The sequence below is a fragment of the Xenopus tropicalis genome, chromosome 9 (genome assembly GCF_000004195.4).
Source record: "Xenopus tropicalis strain Nigerian chromosome 9, UCB_Xtro_10.0, whole genome shotgun sequence".
In the NCBI taxonomy this organism is placed as follows: domain Eukaryota; kingdom Metazoa; phylum Chordata; class Amphibia; order Anura; family Pipidae; genus Xenopus; species Xenopus tropicalis.
The window spans coordinates 71,876,766-71,900,664 of record NC_030685.2 but is presented as its reverse complement, the minus strand read 5'-3'; the positions used below and the strand labels follow the sequence as shown (position 1 = coordinate 71,900,664).

Below are 23,899 nucleotides of genomic sequence, written 5' to 3'. Positions count from 1 at the left end.
TGACTATCTTTTGGCCAGGTTGGAGCTGTAGAGTGCTATTGAGCCCTATGGGAAGCTTCCAAAACTTATGCATTGAAGTTTCAAAGCCAGAAAGGTTTTCCCACCATTTAGGATCGTTTGGATACAAAAATTTTGTGACTTTCGGATTGCAACCACAACATTTTCGTACGACCAAGAAAAGCAAGCAATTTTCGCACATCAGAAATTATTGTGGTTACTCCGAATTTTTTCCAATCGTGCTTTTAATTGGCGAAAATGTGTGCTCTAATGAATGGGCCCCTTAGTGTATACATACCTATTCTGGGAAACTCTCCCTGTTGTACTTAACCATAATAAACCAGTTGTGTTGTATGTGATCATTCTGTGTCTCTTTAACACGTGCAGAGTGTAGCAGTGTAAATAACGCAAACAGCAAAATCTTTGACTAATGTGTGACTCAGTCTGTACTGAGCCAGTAACCCATTGACAAAGCCTGGCAGGGCTGGACAGGAAAGAAGCAGAACCAGTAACCTGACTGCTAGGAATGACATTTGCCCATGCAGGCGGAAAAAGTGACCAAAACTTGTACTCTCTGGTTTTTGTATAGAAATGCTGGGTCTAAGCAGGCTGTGAGAACATAAATGCTGCCCTGTTCTAAAGAATGTGCTTTGCTCTGTATTGTTATTTCCAGTGAAAGGCAACCGCCCCCTCCCCACATATTAAGAGTTGCTCTTTAGTTGGGATCAAGTACAAAGTACTGTTTTATTATTACAGAGAAAAGGGAATCATTTAACCATTAAATAAACCCAATAGGGCTGTTCTGCCCCCAATAAGGGGTAATTATACCTTAGTTGGTATCAAGTACAGGTACTGTTTTATTATTACAGAGAAAAGGGAATCATTTAACCATTACATAAACCCAATAGACTTGTTTTGCCTCCAATAAGGATTAATTATATCTTAGTTGGGATCAAGTTCAAAGTACTGTTTTATTATTACAGAGAAAAAGATAATAATTTTTACAAATTAGAATTATATGCTTATAATGGAGTCTATAGGAGAGGGCCTTTTGGAACTTTCTGGATAATAGGTTTCCGGATAAGGGGTCCGATACCTGTACTGTACTATATATATTATATACTGTAATGTATTGTCCTGCAGTACTTTGCACATTACCCCATACATGGTAAATTAACCCTAAATAGGCTGGATCTAGGGGTAGCCACGGTAGACACAAGCCTAGGGCACAGTTATTGGAGGGGCTCAGTTCTCTTTGTCAGTCAGGAAGTCAAAGTGACAGCTTGGAACAGTGGATGGGGGTGGGTAAGCTAGCCTCAGAAGTGATGACCAGGGAGTGTTGGAGTGAGGGACAGCTTGGAGGGACAGAAAATTGGAGGGCTAGCGATGGCACAACTGGGGGTGGGAGGCATAGTTGGATTTTGTGAGGGCGGTTGTGGTGGAGCACTGAGCCAGGCTGTGGCCCTGTGGCCCTAAAGTTTGTCAATGATAATTGACAACCTTCTATTTACTCGCCAAACGAGAGAATCGTCTCCTGATAACAACGGCGGGCATAGGCACCGTCGGATTGAGGACCACATCAATGATCAGATGTGGTCCTAATCCGATGGAAAATCAAACTTGCCCAATCGAGAGCTGGCCAATTTTTGTCAATATATCAATTGGGTAGGCCCATCGGGGGTGCCCATACACGGGCAAATAAGCTGACGAAGGACCTGAATCGGCAGCTGAAATCTGCACCTGCATGACCACCTTTAAAGACACATACATTTTTGTATTATTGAGATACCTCTACCCCACTCATTGGTAATCTGGCACTGGTACAGCCAACTAGCCCTTGGGAGAACTGTACATAAATTGGCAGAACAGGGCTTATCCGTATCATCTTACAAAATCCAAAGCAAGTATTTACCTTAAAGAAGGTCAAAGTCTAGCTTGAATTTGAATAGAGGTGTGTTTCATTCACTGACTTGCTGTTGTTTCAATATATCCTTTCTCTGTTTTGGTATTAAATGGATATTGATCTGTGTCAGCTCAGAGCTCATGGCAACAAGACATGGCTGCGGGTAATAACATGGTTACTAATCACACAGTAGCTGACTACCTAATAAACATACATAGAGGCCACAGGGCACAAAGCAGGCTTTATTAATAGAAGCAAACAAACTGCGCTTGTGAGCTCAGATCGGGAATCTACGACCTGCTTCTGAGCTCCTGGCGCTGGGCACAGAGTTCCGTAGCAGCCAGAAAACCGCAGGTTGTTTCTAGTTATTAAAATGTTGGTTAATGGCAAAGAATAATTATGGTGGCAAGGCTGCCTGGGCCTTGCTTATAAGAAGATCCTTCATGGAGAATCTTGATTGCTGTTCCTACCCCCCAGCTCCTTTTTACATATTTTATCCATCTTTGATACACTGAAGAGAGAAGGAAAGGTAAAAACTAAGTAAGCTTTATCAGAAAGGTCTATGTAAATACAGCCATAAGCACTCACAGAAACGCTGCACTGAGTCCTCTATCAAAAGAAACACAGGATTTCTTGTCTCTTTTTTTGTAAACATGTTGTTCGTGTGTCTGACTTCCTCTCTTAGAAAAATCCTTAATTCCCATGGCTAGAGTCTGCGCAGTTCTCTCCTGCTCCCCCCTCCAATAAGAATTTATAAAACTTACTCCCCGCTTCCTTTAGGAATGTGTGATCTGAACTATAATGGCTAGACTGCAAACAGGAAGCTATTTAAAATGGCAGCTGCTGTCTTAAGCAAACAGAAAAAGCTTCTAGGGCTCTTTACTCAGGTATGGTAATGCTTTCTGCAGAATAAATATATTGTTCTAGGTGTCACTAATGTGGCGAATCTATTGGCAGTAAAATGCCAAAATGACTTTCCTTCTCCTTTAAAACATTTTTCTAGTACAAAACTGTGCTATGTCTGTCCCTATGATGTTTACAGCATGATATCAGCAAATGTAAATGTAACTAAAATGTGTTTTAGTAAGATAATAGGAAGCTGTATCTCTCGGAAAGAATATACATATTGGAATATTCTATTTGCTTCTGTATTTAGCTTCTATAGGCACCATCCCTCCCTACTATACCTGCTATCCCACAGCCCCAGTACCTTCCCAGAGGCTATTATCCCCCCACTGCTACTATAGGCACCATCTCTCCCTACTATACCTGCTATCCCACAGCCACAGTCCCTTCCCAGAGGCTATTATCCCACTGCTACTATAGGCACAATCTCTCCCTACTATACCTGTTATCCCACAGCCACAGTCCCTTCCCAGAGGCTATTATCCCCCCACTGCTACTATAGGCACCATCTCTCCTAATTATAACCTGCTATCCCACAGCCACAGTCCCTTCCCAAAGGCTATTATCCCACTACTACTATAGGCACCATCTCTCCCTACTATACCTGCTATCCCACAGCCCCAGTCCCTTCCCAGAGGCTATTATCCCCCCACTGCTACTATAGGCACCATCTCTCCCTACTATACCTGCTATCCCACAGCCACAGTCCCTTCCCAGAGGCTATTATCCTCCCACTGCTTCTATAGGCACCATCTCTCCCTACTATACCTGCTATCCCACAGCCACAGTCCCTTCCCAGAGGCTATAATCCCACTGCTACTATAGGCACAATCTCTCCCTACTATACTTACTATCCCACAGCCACAGTCCCTTCCCAGAGGCTATTATCCCCCCCCCACTGCTACTATAGGCACCATCCCTCCCTACTATACCTGCTATCCCACAGCCACAGTCCCTTCCCAGAGGCTATTATCCCCCCCCCCACTGCTACTATAGGCACCATCTCTCCCTACTATACCTGCTATCCCACAGCCACAGTCCCTTCCCAGAGGCTATTATCCCCCCACTGCTACTATAAGCACCATCTCTCCCTACTATACCTGCTATCCCACAGCCACAGTCCCTTCCCAGAGGCTATTATATCACTGCTACTATAGGTAGGGTTAGGTAGTAAGGCTTTGTGACTTAGGGTCGGGTGTGGGTTGAGTTTTTTCTGACCCGCACATCACTAATTCCTACAAACAACTTCCTTTCACATGGACCCCAATCACTTTGCACTGTAGTAACAGATGAACTATGTCACTCAGTTATATAATTTATAGGAGTAAGAGACAGATTACACCATTTCCAGTTCCAAAGGGTTGATAGCCTAATAGCTCATAAAGAAAAACATCTAAGGAAACTGATGATCATAAGTCACCAGGGCAGAAGGCTGGGAGATAGCTACGGTATGCCTGGCATCAAGCCAGAGTAATGAGAGATAAGGGTGACAGCTATGTAGCGGCTGCACTGAAATAAACTCCTATGTGTGGGGCAGCAGAGTAGGCTGTGTAAGTGCAGCAACACTGTGCAAATCTTCATATTTCTTTTACCCATAATTCAGCTTTTCCTCAACAATTCCAATGTATCTGGGGCTGCAAGTGGACATATAACCAGTGTTGGATTGGGGTTTCTGGGCCCACCGTTAACCTCACCACAAGGGCCCCCACTCCTACCACCGAGGCCCCCCTACTCCTGTCGCCAAGAGTACAGAGTACCTCCAGCTGTGCTGGCATCCACACATGAAGGAAATGCTCCCCCTGCCGATGCTAGGCTCGGGCCAACTGGGGACAGGGACCTCCATGATTTTTCCTTGCTTCGGACTCTATAAATACCTAAAATATTAAACAATTACATGTGTCTCATAAACTTGCAGAAATATATCAGGAATGTATTTTATCATATGTGAAAAATACAACTGATTTGGGAAATCCTGTATTTTTCAAGTGTGCCACTACCAAATTTGTATAATTTTATGGCCTGGTCTGACTTATAAAGGTCAAAAACCTGCAGCCATAAACTAGTACATTTTCAAAAGAGCAACATCAGAAATAAGTATACATTAGATTTCAAGGTAAAAAGTACCACTAACATTAAATTTACCCCCCCCCCCAATTCAAAATGTATAATTCTTTTTACTACAAAGCAAAAAACGTCAAAGCTTTGCCAAAATTGGTGGTTTTTATGAAATTCAGAAAAATTCTCTTAAAGCTTGCACTTTACTACAGAATCTTGTCTCTCAAATATTCTTAGATACAAAGATAAAATCTTCTAAATATACATATTAGATGTCTTCTGTTTAAGGCCCAGTCTGCATAGGACTTCCTAACAATGTGGCATGTGGAGATGCCAAAATTTTTAATGCTAACGATTCACCCACTACATACACAACACACTGCTTGAGTTTTATGTGTAGTAAAAGCCCCCTAACAGTAAGCTGACCCCAGGAAACCATATAGTTTTTTAGATAGTAGTTTGCTGGCAATTTATAACATATTTAATTTTTTCTACTATCTCTACCAGCCTTTATAAAATGTAGAAGGTACATATATGAAGCTGTATGGTTACTAAGGTTGCCACCTTGCTAATATGTTGGGTTGTCATGGTTGCCAGACAGTAAAATTTATATGAGTGCCTTAAAAAGATCTTTTTCAGAAAATGTTGCAACCCTATCAACATTTCTGGTAAACATTATGCTTCATATCAGTGTTTTAAATATGTTAGAAAGTAAGAGGCATAGGAAAGCTGGTAGAAAAATGATAACCCTAATAGCTACATTCTATTAAGTAGCATATTTATATAATGCAGAACAACTTGGCACACCACAATGATTTTAGCTTAAACTTGCTGAACTGGAAAGAGTTGGATGCTTTTTTGGCAATGGCAAGTGCTGAAGAGATGGGCACCTGGAGGGCCCTGTTTGGGCAACCGGAGTATGGACTTGCCATCCATGGTCGCCCTCACCTTTAGGTTGGGCATGGCCAGTCCTTCTCATTTCCCCCCACACAGCCCCAGTGTCTGCTTCCCCTACTTACACCACTATTTAATATCTATTATAGAGTTAAAATATTCTGATTATTTTTTGCCCCCTCAGACAGGGCAGTATTTATAATAAGGCACCTATATATGTATATACGGTGCCTATATATTTGTTTTTTATAAAAAAAAAAAATGAAATATGCCCCCAACCCTCTGCCACATATTTCCATAGGACAGCTGGAGGGGTAGGGGATGAGGGGTGCTCGGCAGAATTGACATCACATGTACGTGATGTCACACACGACGTAAAGCGTATTTAGGTCCGTTACCTAAAGCAGCATCGGACCTAATTACACCTCTGCCCTCACACCTAGGGTGGAATTCATAAAAGTGATGTTAGCACAAATTGGTGATCAATTGGAGTCAAATGTTTGTGCCAGAAAATCATCAAATGGCAAATTCACAATCCTCTGAATGCCATTTTTTATGCCATCATACACCAAGATGATATTTAATGTACTAAATTTAGGGAAGAAAAGACATATATGAGCAAAGACATCAATATGGGGGGTAACTGTGTTGCTTACACATGCTTCATAAGCTTCTGTTGATGTCATAAATGAGGAATGAGGTTACAGTTACTGTGAAACTCCCAGGCAAATTTGAATGGGTGGTGGGGAGCAGTCTTTTTTTTACATAAAATGTGGCAACCACACCTGCTACACACACTGATATTCAATGCAGAACTTCATAACTAGATGTGGGGATTGTGGATAAATGTGGCGAGAATTTTCGTCAACTCTATTATCTGGAGGAGTTTATGAGGGAAGGTTCTCCTCTACTTCCTTTTCAGCTATTTCTAGTTTTAGGCTGACTATTAATATGTGTATAAATCATTTCTTGTATGTTTTGTATTTTATTTTTATTTTTGGAGTTTGGGTTATGTGAAATGACTTTTGCTATTAAAACTTGGGAGAGTAAGGGTTAAAATGCTTTTGTGGTAATTAGGGATATGTGGTATGGGTATATAAAGCCCCAGGGCCGCTGCTGGCCAAATGGGTGCCCTAAGCAGAAATTTACTTTTGTGCCCCCTCCCCCAAATATTACGGAAGTAAAAATAAAATAATAAAAAAAAACACCTACTATAGGGGCCCCACACACAGTGCCCCCAATTGCCCCCATAGACAATGCCCCCATAGTAAGTGCCCCCAATTGCCCCCATAGATTGATTGAACTATCCGGGACAGCGGGATGCGCTATAAAAACCAGCGGGACAGTGTTGGGGGGTATGTTATAATATATAAAAATGGTTTCTTTTTTGGAGCAGCTGGGATGGTGCCTCCCTGGGAGTTGGTGCCCTATGCAGACTGAGTACTCTGCTTATAGGGAGTGGCGGCCCTGTAAAGCCCTCCCTAGTATGGACTGTTGATGCTTCTGAGGAAGTGGCGTGATGCCACGAAACGCATCAAGCGTAGGTCCTTTGGGATGTATATGTGCCTTTTACTGATGCTGGAATAAAGACTGAGTTTTTATTTTCATTTTTGTGGTGCTCTGCTTTTCTTTTTTGTGAATCTAAAATAGGGATCCACTGGGAGAAGGATCCGCGTGTAGCACACCTGTATTGAGCTGTAAGTGCTCCCGTGTTTTGGTTCATATTTTGTCACACCTGCTACACACAGATATTCAATGCAGAACTTCATAACTAGATGTGGGGATTGTTAATAAATGTGGTGAGAATTTTTGTCAACTCTATTATCTGGAGGAGTTTATGACGGAAGGTGCACACTGTGACATTTTATTGTGGGCTTCAGCCCCATACATTCATATCTCTTGGCAGTTCCCTTGAGTTTTAGGGGACCTAGTGAGGCCTTTTCATGGTCAAAAGGCCCTGCAATAAAGACCTTACTCTTTCTTTTTAATAAACCCTTCCCATAAACATGCAGCTAGCTATTATATACATCTTTATTCACGTCCCTAAATATGGGAGAGGCTGAAAATGCAGTTTCCACTTGTCAAATGGTCCACGTAACACCCCAATGGGTTTTTGAAACAATGAAGTGAAACTCATACGCGCCGTCACCTAGCAACAAGGCAGGCCTGTCACTCAAGGGTAGGCGGAGTCCTATAGGTGACGCCTATCACGGTGGCCAATGAAATACAAATATACAGGGGAAAACCCGTAAAAGTCATTCTTTCTGCGGGGTGCGGTCGCGGAAAAATGTCAGCGTTTCTGATGACGTTGTAAAGGGGCGGGTTTTTCTGCAGTCGCTCTCTGAAAGCCAATAGGTAGCGGGAAGATTGGGCCTAGGGGACGCTGATTGGCCCCTTACACTTCCACAGATTTGTTGACGCGCTTTTACTCAGCAAGGTATTTTTAGGGAAGAACCGTGAGCACTGTCACTTTCCAGCAGCCATGGCGTACCCTGGATATGGCGGCGTGAGTATGGCACGGAGTTGGGGGGTGCTTATGGCCTAAGTAGCCCCGTATTGGGACCGCAAGGCAAAGGGGGTTTGCGGTGCCAATAAGGCTGCATTTTATACTGAACGGGTGACTTTGGACGTAGGACTACAATTCCCAGCATTCTCTGGTAGCCTATGCGGTTGCCTGTTCGATCTTTCTAGGGTGTAGTAGTTGCTATAAAGGCATAGGATGTTGTGGGCCCACATAGCGATTGGGTAGTTGTAGGTAAACAACAGCTGGATTCCTATTGGTAGTAGGTTCCCAGAGCTTGGTGCTGGGATCTCATGTGAACAAAGCAGTAAGACTGGCCCCGCAGAGTCCGTTTGTCCGTGCTAAATATTGTATGTGTTAGCTGCCCTGGGGATCCTGGGGCCCTAGCAGGGAGGATAATGGCTTCAACTGGGAATCCCTGGGTTCCATTGGGGCTCACAAAGCAAAGTTTCCACCATAATGGTTCAGATTGGGCACCTGATTACTAGGAATCATCTTGAATTTCAAATTGTATCTGTTTCTCTATGTAAGTAGTGATTCAAGTTTGGATCTTTTTGGGTTTAGCTTTCCCTTAGCAAACTTAACTGCTCTAAAAGTTCATGTCAGTGGGTTGCTGGTTAGTATTGCCCCCCACCCCCAAAGATTTGGATCACTTAACTCTTACCTTACTGCTCCTGATTTATTTATTTATTTTAAAGTGCACTTGGCCCAGGGTAGTCTTCTGGAAGGCGGGCAGCTGGTATCTTCCCAGACTTTCCCTGGAACTGGGCATACACTGTACAGATGTCTTCTAAGGATTTCTATATTGCCCATGAGCCCAGTGAGAAAGTGCTGGGAAAGATGGGGCTGACCCATGTCCCTGGGCCAACTCCTAACCTGGATAAGAGCCAAGTGGTCACTGGGGGTGCAAACAAATCGGCACCAACCAATTAGGGTTTTGTAACCCTTTACTCATTATTTCTTATCGCAGCTCTCAGTTCTTATTTTTTCACGAATGAGAACAGGTAGTGCTTTATCAGCCTGGCAGTTCTCTCCTCACCTTCTGTATGTTGTGGCTTCCCAATTCCTTTTTCCTGTAATAACTCCCTGTTTAAAGGAGACGTATTATATAAAAATGAATGTACCAGTGAACTATACTCCTAAATATAGAAGGATTGTGCTTAAAAAAAAAAAAGTTGTGTTTTGAACTGATATTTATTGAGAAATTCCACCAAAACCCCACTAGTCCCACCCATCTGTTCCACTTCCTGCTGGCTGAATTCTCAGGATGTGCAGGGGGGCCGGGGTCTCTCAGTGTAGGCATTGCAGGATAGGAACTAATGAGCAGATAGACTGACCTGATAGGGAACTGAAGTCTTTCTTTGCTTGTATGAGTGCAAGGCTGTGATTGGCTATCCCCCTTCTGCTGTGGTTTTGTCAGGGACTGTTATGACACGCCCACCCTTCATTTCAAACAGACAGGGACCTGACAGGAACTATAGGGATCTCCAATAAAGGGGCCATTTTTACAGAAAGGATTAATGTTTAGCTCAAAGTGAAACCAGCACCATGTATTATTCATAATTGCCTACAGGATTAGAGTCTTTTTCCATTTATCCAATATGTCTCCCTTAGCTGCTTGGTCCTGGTCCCCCTTTAGTCCAGTGTGACCATTTCACATACATCCCAGCTTGTCCACGCAAAGCCCCCTTCCATTCTCTTCTCTAAAGGTGCCCATACACCTTAAGATCCACTCGTTTGGCGATGTCGCCAAGCGAGCGGATCATCTCCCGATATACCCCACCTACGGGTGGGCGATATCGGGAGAATCCAGGCTAATTTGATCGTTTGGCCCTGGGGCCAAACAATCGAATTATAATGACAGGCATAGGCAAAGTCGGTCCGGGGGCCGCATCAACGAGCCAATGCGGTCCGCAATCCGACTAGATTTTTTAACCTGCCAGGTCGATATCTGCCCGATTTCAGGCCAGATATCGGTCGAGCAGTCCCGCCGGTGGTGCCCATACATGGGCCGATTAGCTGCCGAATCGGTCTAAGGGACCCATATTGGCAGCTAGAATCGGCCCGTGTATGGGGACCTTTACTATTGAGAAGTCGCTGACTGGGCAATAGGCAACAGGAAAACAAGGAACCAAGATGTTAGAGAATGTCCGTGAGTGACTGGTACAAGCACAAATAACTGAGCAAGACTGCTGAATATAATGGTCCTGGATAATCCAAAGAATGCGTTTTTGATGATCGTTGCTCACTGTGTCTGTGTAAAGACACCAGTGCGGCCTGTCATCAAGAAAAATATTTCCTCATGTCCCTTTGGCCTTAAAATTAAATTGAAAAGTCACTTGGAGAAGCAGAATGATAACTGAAACTTCACTCCTCTGAGGATTCTAGATGGATTGTTCCATTGTTGCTTTTATACATCGTTTGCCAATACCCCATATAAATGGCTTGTGCCTATCAAATCATAATCGAGTGCTACACCTTCAGACCCACCTGGTTTAGGTGCCTTCTGATGGGAAAGGGTTCCTTCCAGCTACTTGTGCAGAATTGCTAAACAAATGAACATATTTCATCTATTCACTGTTTCTGCACTATTACTTCCCCTTTATTTACATACTGAACTTTCCCCTGGTTGGTTAGAAGCCTGTATCTATTCATGGCGCTCAGGTTCAGACTAGTTGCATCTTTATTTTGCATTCTCTTCCTTGCTTAACCTCCTGCGGTTACACGCTCATTGCTTTCTACATTTCCTCTCATAATATTTCACCCAGTTATATAGGGAAAGGGGTTGTTACATATTGTTTTTAAGTATCTGGGATGGGTGGGACACATAATGGTATTGGCCATTAATTAGATTTTATTTATGTCATGGCAGCTGCCAACCCACTACACAACTCTGCATTTTCAAGGTTGGTATGAGGAGCAGGACTGTGTGGGTGGGTTTCCTTGCATGCAGGGGACCCCCAATTAAAACGTGACTTTAGTTCTCATATAGGGGGTTGTTCACCTTTTAAATGTATTTTTAGTATGATGTAGACAGTGATTTTTGAAAGAATTTGCAGTTAGTGTTTATTTTTTTTTCTTCATCTATTTATCTTTTAGTTCTGCAGCTCTCCAAATTTGGTATTTCAGCATCTATCTGGTTGCTAGGGTCTTATTTACCCTAGCGACCAGGCAGTGATTTGATTGAGAGAAATATGAATAGGCGAAGGGCAGAATCAAATATAAGTAATGAAAACTGACAATAAAATGTTGGTGTCAGAGAGCAATAGTTCTAAGTCTGCTGGAGTTAGTGACCCCCCCATCAGTAAGTGGAAAGAGGCAGAAAAGGAAGGCAAATAATTACAAAACAATAAAAAAAAAAAATCATGAAGACTAACTGCAAAGTTGCTGGAAATAGGACATTCTTTAACATAAGGTGAAGCACCCCTTTAAACATTATTGCTCCTCTTTGCTTTCTTTATATTTTGACTGAGCCACTTTCACTAAACTAGCCACATGTTACCTGTAGGCAGTCTTTTAACCAGTAAACCAGCGCAGAATGACTATATGATGGGCCTTTTTTTTTTTAAATGCAAACCATCTAGGTTTTCTTGAATGACCCTGTGGAATACATGTATCCTGCCTGTGATTGTGTTGCTTACACACCTCTTATATGTTTTGCAGTACGGCAACATGAATCCTCACATGCAAATGATGGGACAGACCATGGCACAGGGCGGATACTTTGGGCAGCCCCAGTATCATGAAGGCGATCCCTTGTGGGGGTATTTCCGAGCTGTGGCTGGACAGGTACCTACTATTCTGAGTCCCATTGGCGACACTCCCCTAAGATTTCTATTTAACAGCTCTCTGTAAATGGGAGGAAACTACTGATCTAGAGGCCAAAATAAAATCAGCCACCATATAGCAATAAAGCTGATGCCTTCATGTGTATGTGTGTGTGTGTATATATATATATATATATATATATATACACAAATATAGCACTTTGTGTTTTATTTATATCCTAAAAAGCTTAATATTGGCGGTTATTCACCTGTGTTAGGCCTCATGCCATTCTGACTTAAAGGAAAACTATACCCCCAAACAATGTAGGTCTCTATAAAAATATATTGCATAAACAAGCTCTATGTATGTAAAACCCTGTTTCATCTAAATAAACCATTTTCATAAAAATATACTTTTTTTTTTAGTAGTATGTGCTATTGGGTAATCCTAAATAGAAAACTGCCATGTTAAGAATTAAGGGCTGCCATCCTGGGATTCACAGTGCACACAAACAAGCCAAGTTTGGCAAGATTCTTCTAGGTCACTTAACATAATATAAACTATTTGTTGGTTAGGTATTCATTCTGGGGCTATAGTTTTCCTTTAAACCACAAATGTGATAGTAATGTTAAGGGTAGCTCACCTTTAAGTTTACCTGTAGCATGTTATAAAATGGCCTTCTCATTTGGTCTTTATTTTTTATTTATTATTATTTTCCTTCCTCTATTGACTCTGTTGGTCAAGCACCTAATACTCCAAGGCTACAATGTTGCTGTTATTGTTTTTATTGCTTATCTTCTTGTTCGTATAGATGTTTCATTCAGGCACAGCTTTGCTTTAAAAGGACACTAAACCCCACTGCACTGCTCAACCACACTTTATTTGTTGTTGGACTTCAAATCCCTGCCTACTTTCACATATAATTGAGGTTAAGGCACACTGGGAGCTGTAGTCCTGCAACATCTGCATTTTATCCATAAAGCAATTAGTAAATCTTTTCCCTAGCTCTTAAGGACCTGGGGGGGCCGCATTAAGATGCAAAATAATCCTCCAATGAGAATCCCAGCTGATCTGTAATTGTTTTTTGGTCAGTAGAACTGTCATTGGTGAATTATTTTCTATGTGTAATTAAGAGCTAGGGGGCATGGTGGGATAACTTTATGGTCGAGGTTTAGTGTCCATTTAAGTTGACAAAACATAATGAATGGTTTGAAGACATTGTCTAAGACTTTGCTCTAAAGATGCAGTAATAAGCTTAGACCAGGATGCCAAGTGTTAGAATAGTAGCTAAGATTGATAAGATACACACTGGCCTTTGTCCTAATAACTAGTTCATACCTAGCTACTAGTAACAGAGGATACCAAATATCATATTAATGCACAGTGCCATCTAGGTCTTTCAGTGTTGCTTATCCACAAGACATTCAAGCTGGAAACACTGACTAACAGTCTGTTGGCAGAATTGTGTTTATTACATATGCAGATTGGTTTTCTAAATTCAGTAGTTTGTAAACCACTTACCTGTGTTTATTTAAGTAGTACTGTACTTCTTATGATTAAATACGGGGAAAGAGATTATCTAGGTGTCATTGATATTAAAATGCAGCAGCAAGTGACCAGAGCAATGGCATGTTTACCAGGTATGCACATTTAGTATTCTATAGAAATGGAGGGACCTTCTAGCTGAGCAGTGACCATTCTGTGCTAGTTGAGTATCTACATTTGGGTGTGTGTTTATTAAATCAGCTGTTATTCTGTAGGATGGTGAAATAGATGCTGAAGAACTACAGAGATGCTTAACACAGGCTGGAATCCAGGGCACTTATACTCGTAAGTCTGAAAAAAAAAAACTGCCTGTGTGCTTATGAATCTTAACATTAATATTTTTACTTAATTATAGATGTCTGCAACTTTCGTTCTTTCAGAGCACGTTACAGGAATACTGTCACAGGGAAACTTTTTTTTCAAAATGTATCAGTTAATAGAGCTTCTCCAGCAGAATCCTAGCAGCTCCTAGTAGATATCAGAATAGTACTCAATAGTAAGAAATCCAAGTCCGGCTAGGGACTCCTCCAGTTACATGGGAGTAGGAGAAACAATAGGTTACCTGAAAGCAGTTCTAATGTGTAGCGCTGGCTCCTTCTGAAAGCTCAGACTCAGGCACAATGCACTGAGATGACGCCTACACACCAATATTACAGCTAAAAAATAAATTTGTTGGTTCAAGAATAAAATTTTAAATGGTAGAGTGAATTATTTGCTTTGTAAACCGTGTAATTTAGAAATAATAAAAAAGTACATCATAAAAATCATGACCGAATCCCTTTAAAGTGAAACTGACCTTTTCCTGTATGAAGCAGTAAAGTTTCATCTGCTCTCTGCTCCATGCCAGGCTTGGGGAGTAGTGAGATGATCTGATAGCCTGAAATACTGATCTATACCATCTCTCCAAACCTCACGGATCGATGAAAAAGGCAACAGTCGGACAAGGTTAAGAACCAAGGATACAATATTTTGGCACTCAAAGGGGCAGATTTATCAATGTAAAGATTGACCATAAAATTCACCCTTAATTTCTATAGAATCTTTAGAAGCGTATTTATTTCACCTATTAATAAATAAGCTTCTAAAAATCCTATAGGAATCAATAGAAAGTGGGTGAATTTTTCTCTGGTGAGCTCTAATTTTACACTTTGATATATCTGCCCTTAAGTTTCTGCCCCACAATGGAATGGGCTCATGTAAAAAACATCTCATTGGTTGCTCTTGGTAACTTGCCCTGGAGCAATTTCGCAACTGTGTTAGTAAGTAATCCTTTGTAATGTAGAGGTGGTAACTAAGTAGTTCTGAGTTCTGGTTTTGCATAGATATTTTTTTTTATTCCTTTCCTGGACAATGACACTGTTTATATACAGAGAACATTCTGGCCATATATGCTGTATACACTTGTTCAAATTTTACATTTTTAAAAAAGATTTTTTTTTTCTCTGTAATACCAAAACAATACCTTGTACTTGATCCTAACTAAGATGTAATCAATTGTTACTGAAGGCAAAACTTTCCTATTGGGTTTATTTAATGTTTAAATTATTTTTTTTAGTAGGCTTAAATTATGGTGATTCAAATTATGAAAAGACCATAACTGGAAAACACCAGGTCCCAAGCATTCTAGATAACAGGTCCCATACATGTATATGAAGGGAAAATCACCCTAAAAGACATTGCAGAGAATGTTTAGTCTTTGTAAGGTCAGTCGCTCCCAAACTGTGACTCTCCAGCTGAACTGTAACTCCCTGCATTTGGGGGAACAGACAGATGGAGATCATTGTTAGTGGTACCAGAACAAAGAGCAATGTATTTCTTATCATTTGATATGAATGATGTATAATCTCTATCAAGAGCTGCAGAATATGTGTGTGCTCTATAACTAAAGGATAATAATCTCTTTATTTTTTTTCCTACTCTAGCTTTCAGCTTGGAGACATGCCGAGTTTTGATCGCCATGTTGGATGTATCCTTCATAAAGTTTGCTCCCTGTTCTGCCGTGTGTGCCACTACATTTGTAGCTGAGGTTAAACTGGCAAAACAATCCTGCTATCTACCTACCAGTGCATCATCAGATTGGTTTCACCCAGTTAATCTGGTATAGGTCCCCCCTGCAGCCTGACAATGAAATATTCCCAGCTAATGATACTAATTGGTCTTGCTGTTGTGGTGGCTTTGTGGGACTGTGGTTCATTTGCTAAATGGGCACATCTTCATTAATCATTTATCTTTTGTTTTCCCAACGTCACTGCTAATTGCTCTGCCTGCTTCTGCTCCGAAGCCCAACAGTTTGGGTGGGGTTTTTAATTCTAGAGGGATGCTGTCACTAGGAAACGGCAAGTTTATTTGCACCTTCAACACAAAGTTTAATGTTTAGTTAATTAGATAAGCACTGACACAAATCTTGGAGTCAGTGTGAATTTCTGCCAGTACTGAATCACGCACTGTCCAGGCCTAGCGTAAGGTTGAAAACACACAGAGCTACTAATGGCAGCTACTTGTTGTGGCTACTAAAATAGACAATGCTGGTCATTTACTGATAATTGTCTCTACTTGTGTTTTAACAGAGGCGATTCTCAGTATTGTCTATGGCAAGGTATTTTTTGGCATCTAGTAGCCATGAAAAAGTAGCTGCTACTAAGTATCTCTTAACCCTAATGCCTGTATGAACCAGTGGTTGCATGATTCATACATTTTGCTGGTATCTTTAGACATTTTGTAGCCCACACTGGAGCAGACACCTAAAGGGTATTTATTTTGTTGTACTTCCTTCAAGTCTTGTGCTTCCATCTGTCTAAAATTGGGCACAATCAGTGTAATTTCACTTTCCTCGTACATACAGATCAGACTGCTGGATTGTGATAGAAACAATGTAGAGCTTTTGGTTCTGGGGAGATAGCACTAGATTGGCATTGATGGCCAATATGCATCCAAAGTAGCCTCTGACTACTAGAGGAAGCAGCAGCGATGCGTATGTTTTCCCACTGGCAGTTAAGGTTAATGCCGGTGTGAAGGGAACTTACTGGAGGAGATTAATCCCAGTGACAAAATTGCCTGTGGCCCCATGTGTTTTATAAGTAAAAGATTTATATATTATATATTTTATATAATATATATTAGCAGTGGGAAAGGCTTTCTTGTTAAAGAGCAAAATAAAAACTATGGTATAGAGCACTGATCCCCAACCTTGGATGTATGGCTAATGCCACAGGAGGCGTAGGGCTGAAATTTTCGGCAAGCGGATAAACGCTTGCCGAAAATTCAGCCCTACGCCTCCTACTGTGCCTGCACCCGAATGAATGGGATACGCTCGGGTGCAGGCACATGTAGCCGGTATACGCAAGAAAACGAGAGAGAATGCAAAAGTCTCGCGTTTTCTTGCGTATACCGGCTACATGTGCCTGCACCCGAGCGTATCCCATTCATTCGGGTGCAGGCACAAGTAGCAGGCGTAGGGCTGATTTTTCGGCAAGCGTTTTTCCGATTGCCGAAAAAATCAGCCCTACGCCGCGTGTGGCATCAGCCTTACTCCCAGTGGCCTTAAAGCAGGTGCTCATTTTTTAATTCCTGGCTTGGAGGGAAGTTTTGGTTGTATAAAAACCTGTTGTACTGACAAGTAGAACCTCCTGTTGGCTGCCAGTCTACACAGGGGCTACCAAATAGCCAATCGCAGACCTTATTGGGAACCCCCAGGTCCATTTTTCATGCATGTGGTGGTCTCCAACTCTTTTTACATTTAAATGAGGCTCACTGGTAAAAAAAAAAAACAAAAACGGGAACCTCTAGTATAGAGAGAAATATCATTGATAAAAGTAGTCTGTTGATGTTTCCTTATGGTAAGATATGATGGATGGATGGATGGATGGATAGATACATACATAGATACAAATACTTAAACTGGTTTTACAATATAAAGATTGGACAATGTGCCTTTTAAAATAGAAAATATTCTTTAATCAACCTAAACCAGAGGGACTTTACTGGCAAGATGGGATTCAGTGAGTTCAAAGAAGTTTGGGGGGCCTTGAGTGCCTGGAAGCAAAACTTCTGTACGTTTGATCAGGACAGAAGTGGAACAGTGGAGCCACATGAGTTAAACCAAGCTATCTTCGCAATGGGTAAGCAGATTAATGGGCACGTGTGTGCAGATTCAGAAACAGCCAGAGAATCCTTTATAGTAGTGTAGCATGAACATAACTGATTGGCTATTCCAAATTAATGTTTGGTGGATACTGCACAAGGGGCCGTACAGTTACCCTTTATTATATTGTTTCTTTAATTCAAGCAGACAGCCCAGACGATCGGAACAGCAAGTAGTGATGTGGAGCTGTGGCTCCTCCCATTCAGTGGCAGATAAAATTTTCATACCTGCCAAATTGATGAGCCAACTGCCATACATGATACATAGATATTAGTTGGGATCATCGAGCCACAATACAGGAACAAAACTTTATGTTTAGGCTTGCTTATTTTTTTTTCCAGGAGTATTAAAAACAGCCAAAAATAATTTTGAACCTTTCTGTTGAAGGTTACAGGTTATCTCCGCCAACGCTGAGCACCATCGTAAAACGTTACAGCAAAAATGGCCGAATTTATTTTGATGACTATGTCGCCTGCTGTGTAAAGCTGCGTGCATTAACAGGTATATTTTCTCCTTTGTGTGCCAAGGTGATAGGCTGCTTTGGTTTAATCTGTGATTTATGATTTTGGAATACACTTGAAATACAGCACATTGAATGCATCTCACGTGATTTAAAGTTTACATACAAGCAGACTTTAGGCATATATGGGTGCTTATGGGATCACTAACTTTAAAGGTGAAGTTAACATTTAGAATAGCTTAAATGGACAGACTGCTAAGGGAACAGTAACAAAAGTAAATGAAATATAATGTTCTGTTGCCTTGCACTGGTAAAAGTTGTGTATTTGCTACAATATCACTACTATAGTTTATATAAATAAGCTGCTGTGTAGCCATGGGTGCAGCCATTCAAGCACCCATGGCTTATAGTAGGGTTTCTAAGGCAAACATACCAGTTGTACCAGTGCAGGGCAGCAATACAAAATATTGGGATGACTTTTATATACTTTAATTTTTTGGTGTTACTGTTCCTTTAAGCATGTTTCCTTTTTTTACTTAATTACTATCCCTCCCATAACCCCACAATGGAATGGAAAATTGACTTGTCATTGGGTGAGCTTTAAAACACCAGGGTGACACAACACTCAATTGTTCCCTACCCTAAGGCGAGCTTACTGTGGAACCTGGAGCAATTTCTGCTCTTGTGCTGCAGTGGTGTCAGTAACACAATGGTTCACAATTTACTGGTGATGAGGCTCCTCCATGGCCAGTCCAGAAGGGCCAAAATTGATTAGATATGCCCTTTAATCTAGGGGCTGTATCTTAAGTCCTTATAAAAAATGGTATCCCAAACTCAAAACAAAGTATATTTTTATTCAAAATATCCATATTAAAAGAATACAGACCCCACAGAGTGCTGCCTTGTCATTAATATGGACATTTTGAATAAAAATATAAATTTTTAAGTCGAGACTTTGTATTGAGTTTGGGATACCATTTTCGATATGGACTTTAGTAACACAATGGCCCATATGCCTTAAAATGGTGAACGATAAATTGCAAGCTCTGAACTACAACAATTGCTGCTAGTTTCCCATGTGTAAGTAGGTTTTATCTTGCGTTCTCCTATGGCAAACGATGGGCAAAAATCCTGCTGTTTGACAACCTCGCCAGACGAGTGGATCTTTGGGTGTACAGCCAGCTTTTTCCTCCATAGTAAACAAACAATCCTTTCTATTTTTACAATGTGGCATTGTCAGTTTTTTTCCCCCCAGGCTATTTATGTCACATGTTTTATTATGAACATTGTGCAATGTCTTTCCTTCATGCAAAGCTATAAATGTCTACTCTTTACTTTACAGATGTGTTTAGGAGGAGAGACGGCATGCAGCAAGGATTTGTCAATTTTATATATGATGATGTAAGTATCTATTGCTTTCGGTCATTGTTATGTAGGGATTTATTTAGTGTTTTTAAGTAAATACAGAAAGAGCAGGAACAGGATAAATCCAATAAGAGAGATTACACTAGTGCTCACTCCATATTTACTCAGGCAGCCCATACTCTGTTGTACCCATCTCTGGTTTTCAGAATCTTTGTGAGCTGCCTGTATCAGGGTTTTCTCTAAAGCTGGCCATACACGCACTGATATTATCTTGCGATACAAGGTTTCCTACGATATGTGATAGGTGAATTGACGAGACCACAGGTATCGAAAAAGTTTCTGATGTCGGCTGTCTTGGCGATCAGACGGGATGAAAGAGCGGCGACTGAGCAAAATCTGTGTTTAGGACTGAATCATTAGATAGGGGGAAGAATCTACCTCCATATCTGACTATTCAGCCCTGAACATCAGTGGGGGTTGGGAACAATGTAATTGGAAGGTGTATGGCCACCTTAACAGAGAGGGGGTGGGTTTACAGTTAGTGTATCTGTTTCCTGGCATAGAAAAGAAGTAGCCTCATCGGTTTGGACTGGGATCCAAAATAGGTCCTGGCATTTCAAGTAAACAGAGCCCCAAACAACCCCCTGCCAGCCTGTTAAATAGTAACTATTGCATCTTACAGCTGCCCCTCTGGCATTTTATTTCTGAGCCTAAAGTGTCCATTAGAAACCATTACTACCCCAAACAGGACTGTTTTAGGTCCATGTTACTATATAGGTGCCCGTGGTTGCCCCCCCTAAAGCTGCCACCCAAGGCATAGGCCCATGATACCTATATGGTAAATACAGCCCTAGCCCTAAGGTGTGACAACATAACAGCTGTGTGAGGCTCCTTTGTGTTACAGCAATCATTAGGACATGTGACTTCCAGTCTATTAATCGGCTGTGTTGTGCAGTTTTTGCAGTGCACCATGGCCATCTGAATCCTCTCCAAGCAAGCCATGAAGAGTGGCATTAGAACCCAACATGTGAACTTTTCTGTACGGAAGGAACTGAGCATCATAGCTGTGAATTTGGACCATCATCTTCCATCCTGTCAAGCACCTGCAGGCATTTAATATTAGACTCTGGATATCCCTCGCACACATACGGCTGTAGTGTATTATTTGGGAAACCGGATCCAACTCTGATAGGAAACTGTCATTTCTCTTTAATGTTTTTTTTAGTAGCCATAAGGCTTGGTGCTCCACATTACAGAAACACCCATTACCTGGAAAACACCCAATCTCCAAGCATTCTGGATAATAGATCCCTTACCTGTATGCCAGTTGACAGTAAATAGCACTGGATAACTGAAAGCAACATTTCCCGTTTTGTGGCTTTGCTCAATTTCGCTTCCATATTTGGCTGAAAGTTCTCTCAAGGATCCTTCTTTTTTTTTTTTTTTTTTTCTACATCTTTATTTTGCGGCATTGTGTGTTTTCCATTTACAGCCTGGAGACTTCTTGGGGTAACTCCCTTAGGGTTGCCAAGGGTAAGAATTGTCATTTCTTCCCACAACTAATGGCATTGTGCTTTTTCACAATTATATATATATATATACATATTACAGTTGTTACACGTATGTGAATATTCTACTATGAAGAACAAAGTGCTTGTGGGTTTTTGGTTGTATGTAGCCATATATTAAGGGAATACCAACACAGTTTTGACATTTGTGCTGTTCACAGTCCCTTATCTCCTTGGCCTTCTTCAGGGCTACAGGACCCTCCGCTTTTACGCCCCAGCTGCACTGGATTTGCCTGCTTTTCTCTATGGTAGTGTGCAGCTGGCCAGCTTTCTAAAGCACTCCTTGGTGGGTTATGGTGGGCATTCACTCAAATATCCACTTATTTGGTGGGGTTGCCAAACCAGGTGATCTTTACTCAATTTGGCCAAAAATATATGGGCACTAATCAGTCTTTTGACCCCTGGGACAATGATCTAATTGTAATGGCGGCCAATAAAGACCAGTTGGGAGAGGACTGCATTAATGCGCTAAACGTGCCTGAGTGATATGTCTAGTTTTCAGCCAGTTGAAAGGGCCACATACAAGGCCACCTCAGGGCTAGGTAGCTGGGCTGCTGCAGCCCTAAAAATACATTAATTTGAATAAAGTGCCATCCCCAGAATACTGGGTCTCGGGGACTGCACAGCATATATTTTAGAATTGTGTTGATATCACTTTAAGACATAGATGAGAGGGATCTACCTTGCAGTCGGGTGTCCTACCACCCCATATTCTCACATTGCTACGGTGGGTTTAGCAGAAAGGCCTCTGTTCTGGGGCAGTAACATTCTTCAATAGGTTAGGAGTGAGCCAAGAAATATTTCCACCGTTTACCGCCATAACCGGAAATGTTTCCCGCTCTCTCCTACCCAAGCTAAACCTGCTGGGAATGCTTAGACTTTGCCGTGCATTTGTTATCAATGTTGTATTTGGATTTTTTTTTTTTTTTTTGCCGTACAGTTTTTTTTTTTTTTGTTTATTTTTTGTTTTTATACAGGTATATCTACCGCTAAGTGCTGTGACATAAAGCGTAAATGATTGGCACCACTGTAATAACTTTCTGTAACAAACACAAATAATATTGCAATTGCTGAATAAATGAGTTCTACCTTCAGTTACCGGGGCTTCTGTCTGCTTTGCTTTCCTGAAGGGAAATATAAGGAGCATCTGTGTTTCTGTTAAAGGGGAAGTACCATTACCCTAACTGCCGACTCCTCCCCCTGTTGCTCTCAAGAACCAATAGAAAGTGAAACTGCTTTCTGATTTACCCCTTTTATTAGTGCATGAAATGAAGGAAGCCATAGATTTTTAATTTAGGAATATGTTAATTCATTGAGCTTGTGTGGGACGAAAGGGTACACTGTCCGTTAAAGGTGGAAAAATGAATATAATAGAGGTTTTATAAAATGTATTTGTTGGTAGAAGTGTTTAAGCCATATTTGACTTTTTTATCAAATAAAAATCCAATGTTCTGCCCAGAAATATATATAGGTAAGGTAAGAGCTCAGGTAGAGTACCACCTGGGTTCGAAATATATATAATATCTGGAACTGGTATAACTGATCTGGCAATGCAAAAACCTGAACCTGCCACTCACGGATTATACTGGAAGGACTGCTATATACATATATTTAAAACACACCCATCTTTTGTAAATCGGACCCTTAAAGGGACAATAAACCCTGCTGCCCAGAGCTGCTCAACCAAACTTTACTCTGTTTACAGCTGTTGCTGGACTACAAATCCCAGAATAATGTAACATATAATGAAGGTTGAGGCATGCTGGGAGCTGTAGTCCAGCAACATCAGAGTTGTATTCTTAAAGCAATATTTCACAATAACACTTTTCAGGCTCTCCAGTGCCCGCGGCAGCATTGAAAGCAGCAAAAGAATCCTCCAATGAGAATCCCAGCTGATCTGTGTAAATCTGGCTCCATGTTCTCTGTTCCAGCAATTGGAGTTGGGAGCATTAAGCACAGTTTCCCAGCACTGAACAAGTCTGTCCTTTATCCCCATGTCTCATTCCTGTGTCATATAATGAATGGAAAAAATGCCGTTATAATCTCTATATGTAAGATAACAGCAAGATGCCTGACACAGTGCTGGGAATCCGCATTCTCATTGGTCAATTCTATTGCATCTTTAATTAAGTTTCAGTCAGTAGAATTCTTATTGGTGAATTGGTTTCCATGTGTAATTATGTTTTTCATTAACTTTTTATAGAGAACTAAGGGGGCGCAGTGGGGCAGCTTTACGGTTGGGTTTAGCGTCCCTTTAAAGGAGAAGGAAAGGCTAAGTCACTTGGGGGTGCCAAAATGTTAGGCACCCCCAAGTGACTTAGAGCGCCTACCTTGTACCCCGGGCTGGTGCCCCTGTACGGAGGGAACAGCACCAGCCCGGGGCACCTGTAGACACCGCTTCCTCCTTCCTTTGCGCGCTGCCGGCGAAATCCGCCGGCCGGCGCATGCGCAGTAGAGTGAAAAGCCGACTTTAATGTTTAAGTTCGGCTTTTCACTCAACTGCGCATGCGCGCGCAAGCGAGGAGGAAGGAGGAAGCGCCGGCAGCTACCCCGGGCTGGTGCTGTTCCCTCCGTACAGGGGCACCAGCCCGGGGTACAAGGTAGGCGTTCTAAGTCACTTGGGGGTGCCTAACATTTTGGCACCCCCAAGTGACTTAGCCTTTCCTTCTCCTTTAAGGGAGAAGGAATTGGGGGGAGGTGCCAAAATTAGACTCCCCCCCCCCCCCCCCCCCATTCACCTCTGTGGGAGTTCTTTGGTGTGATCTGTTTTCCTCTT

General features: G+C 41.6%; 1 protein-coding gene across 1 annotated transcript; it reads left to right on the top strand.

The window, feature by feature from the left end:
* Positions 1 to 8,237: 8,237 nt before the first annotated feature.
* Positions 8,238 to 22,221, top strand: gca (grancalcin). Its single transcript, NM_001126075.1, is given in 8 exon segments — positions 8,238 to 8,261; positions 11,940 to 12,065; positions 13,805 to 13,874; positions 15,512 to 15,555; positions 17,560 to 17,707; positions 18,118 to 18,231; positions 19,533 to 19,591; positions 20,511 to 22,221. Coding segments are annotated over 8 exon segments (612 nt in total). The 3' UTR covers positions 20,538 to 22,221.
* Positions 22,222 to 23,899: the final 1,678 nt, after the last annotated feature.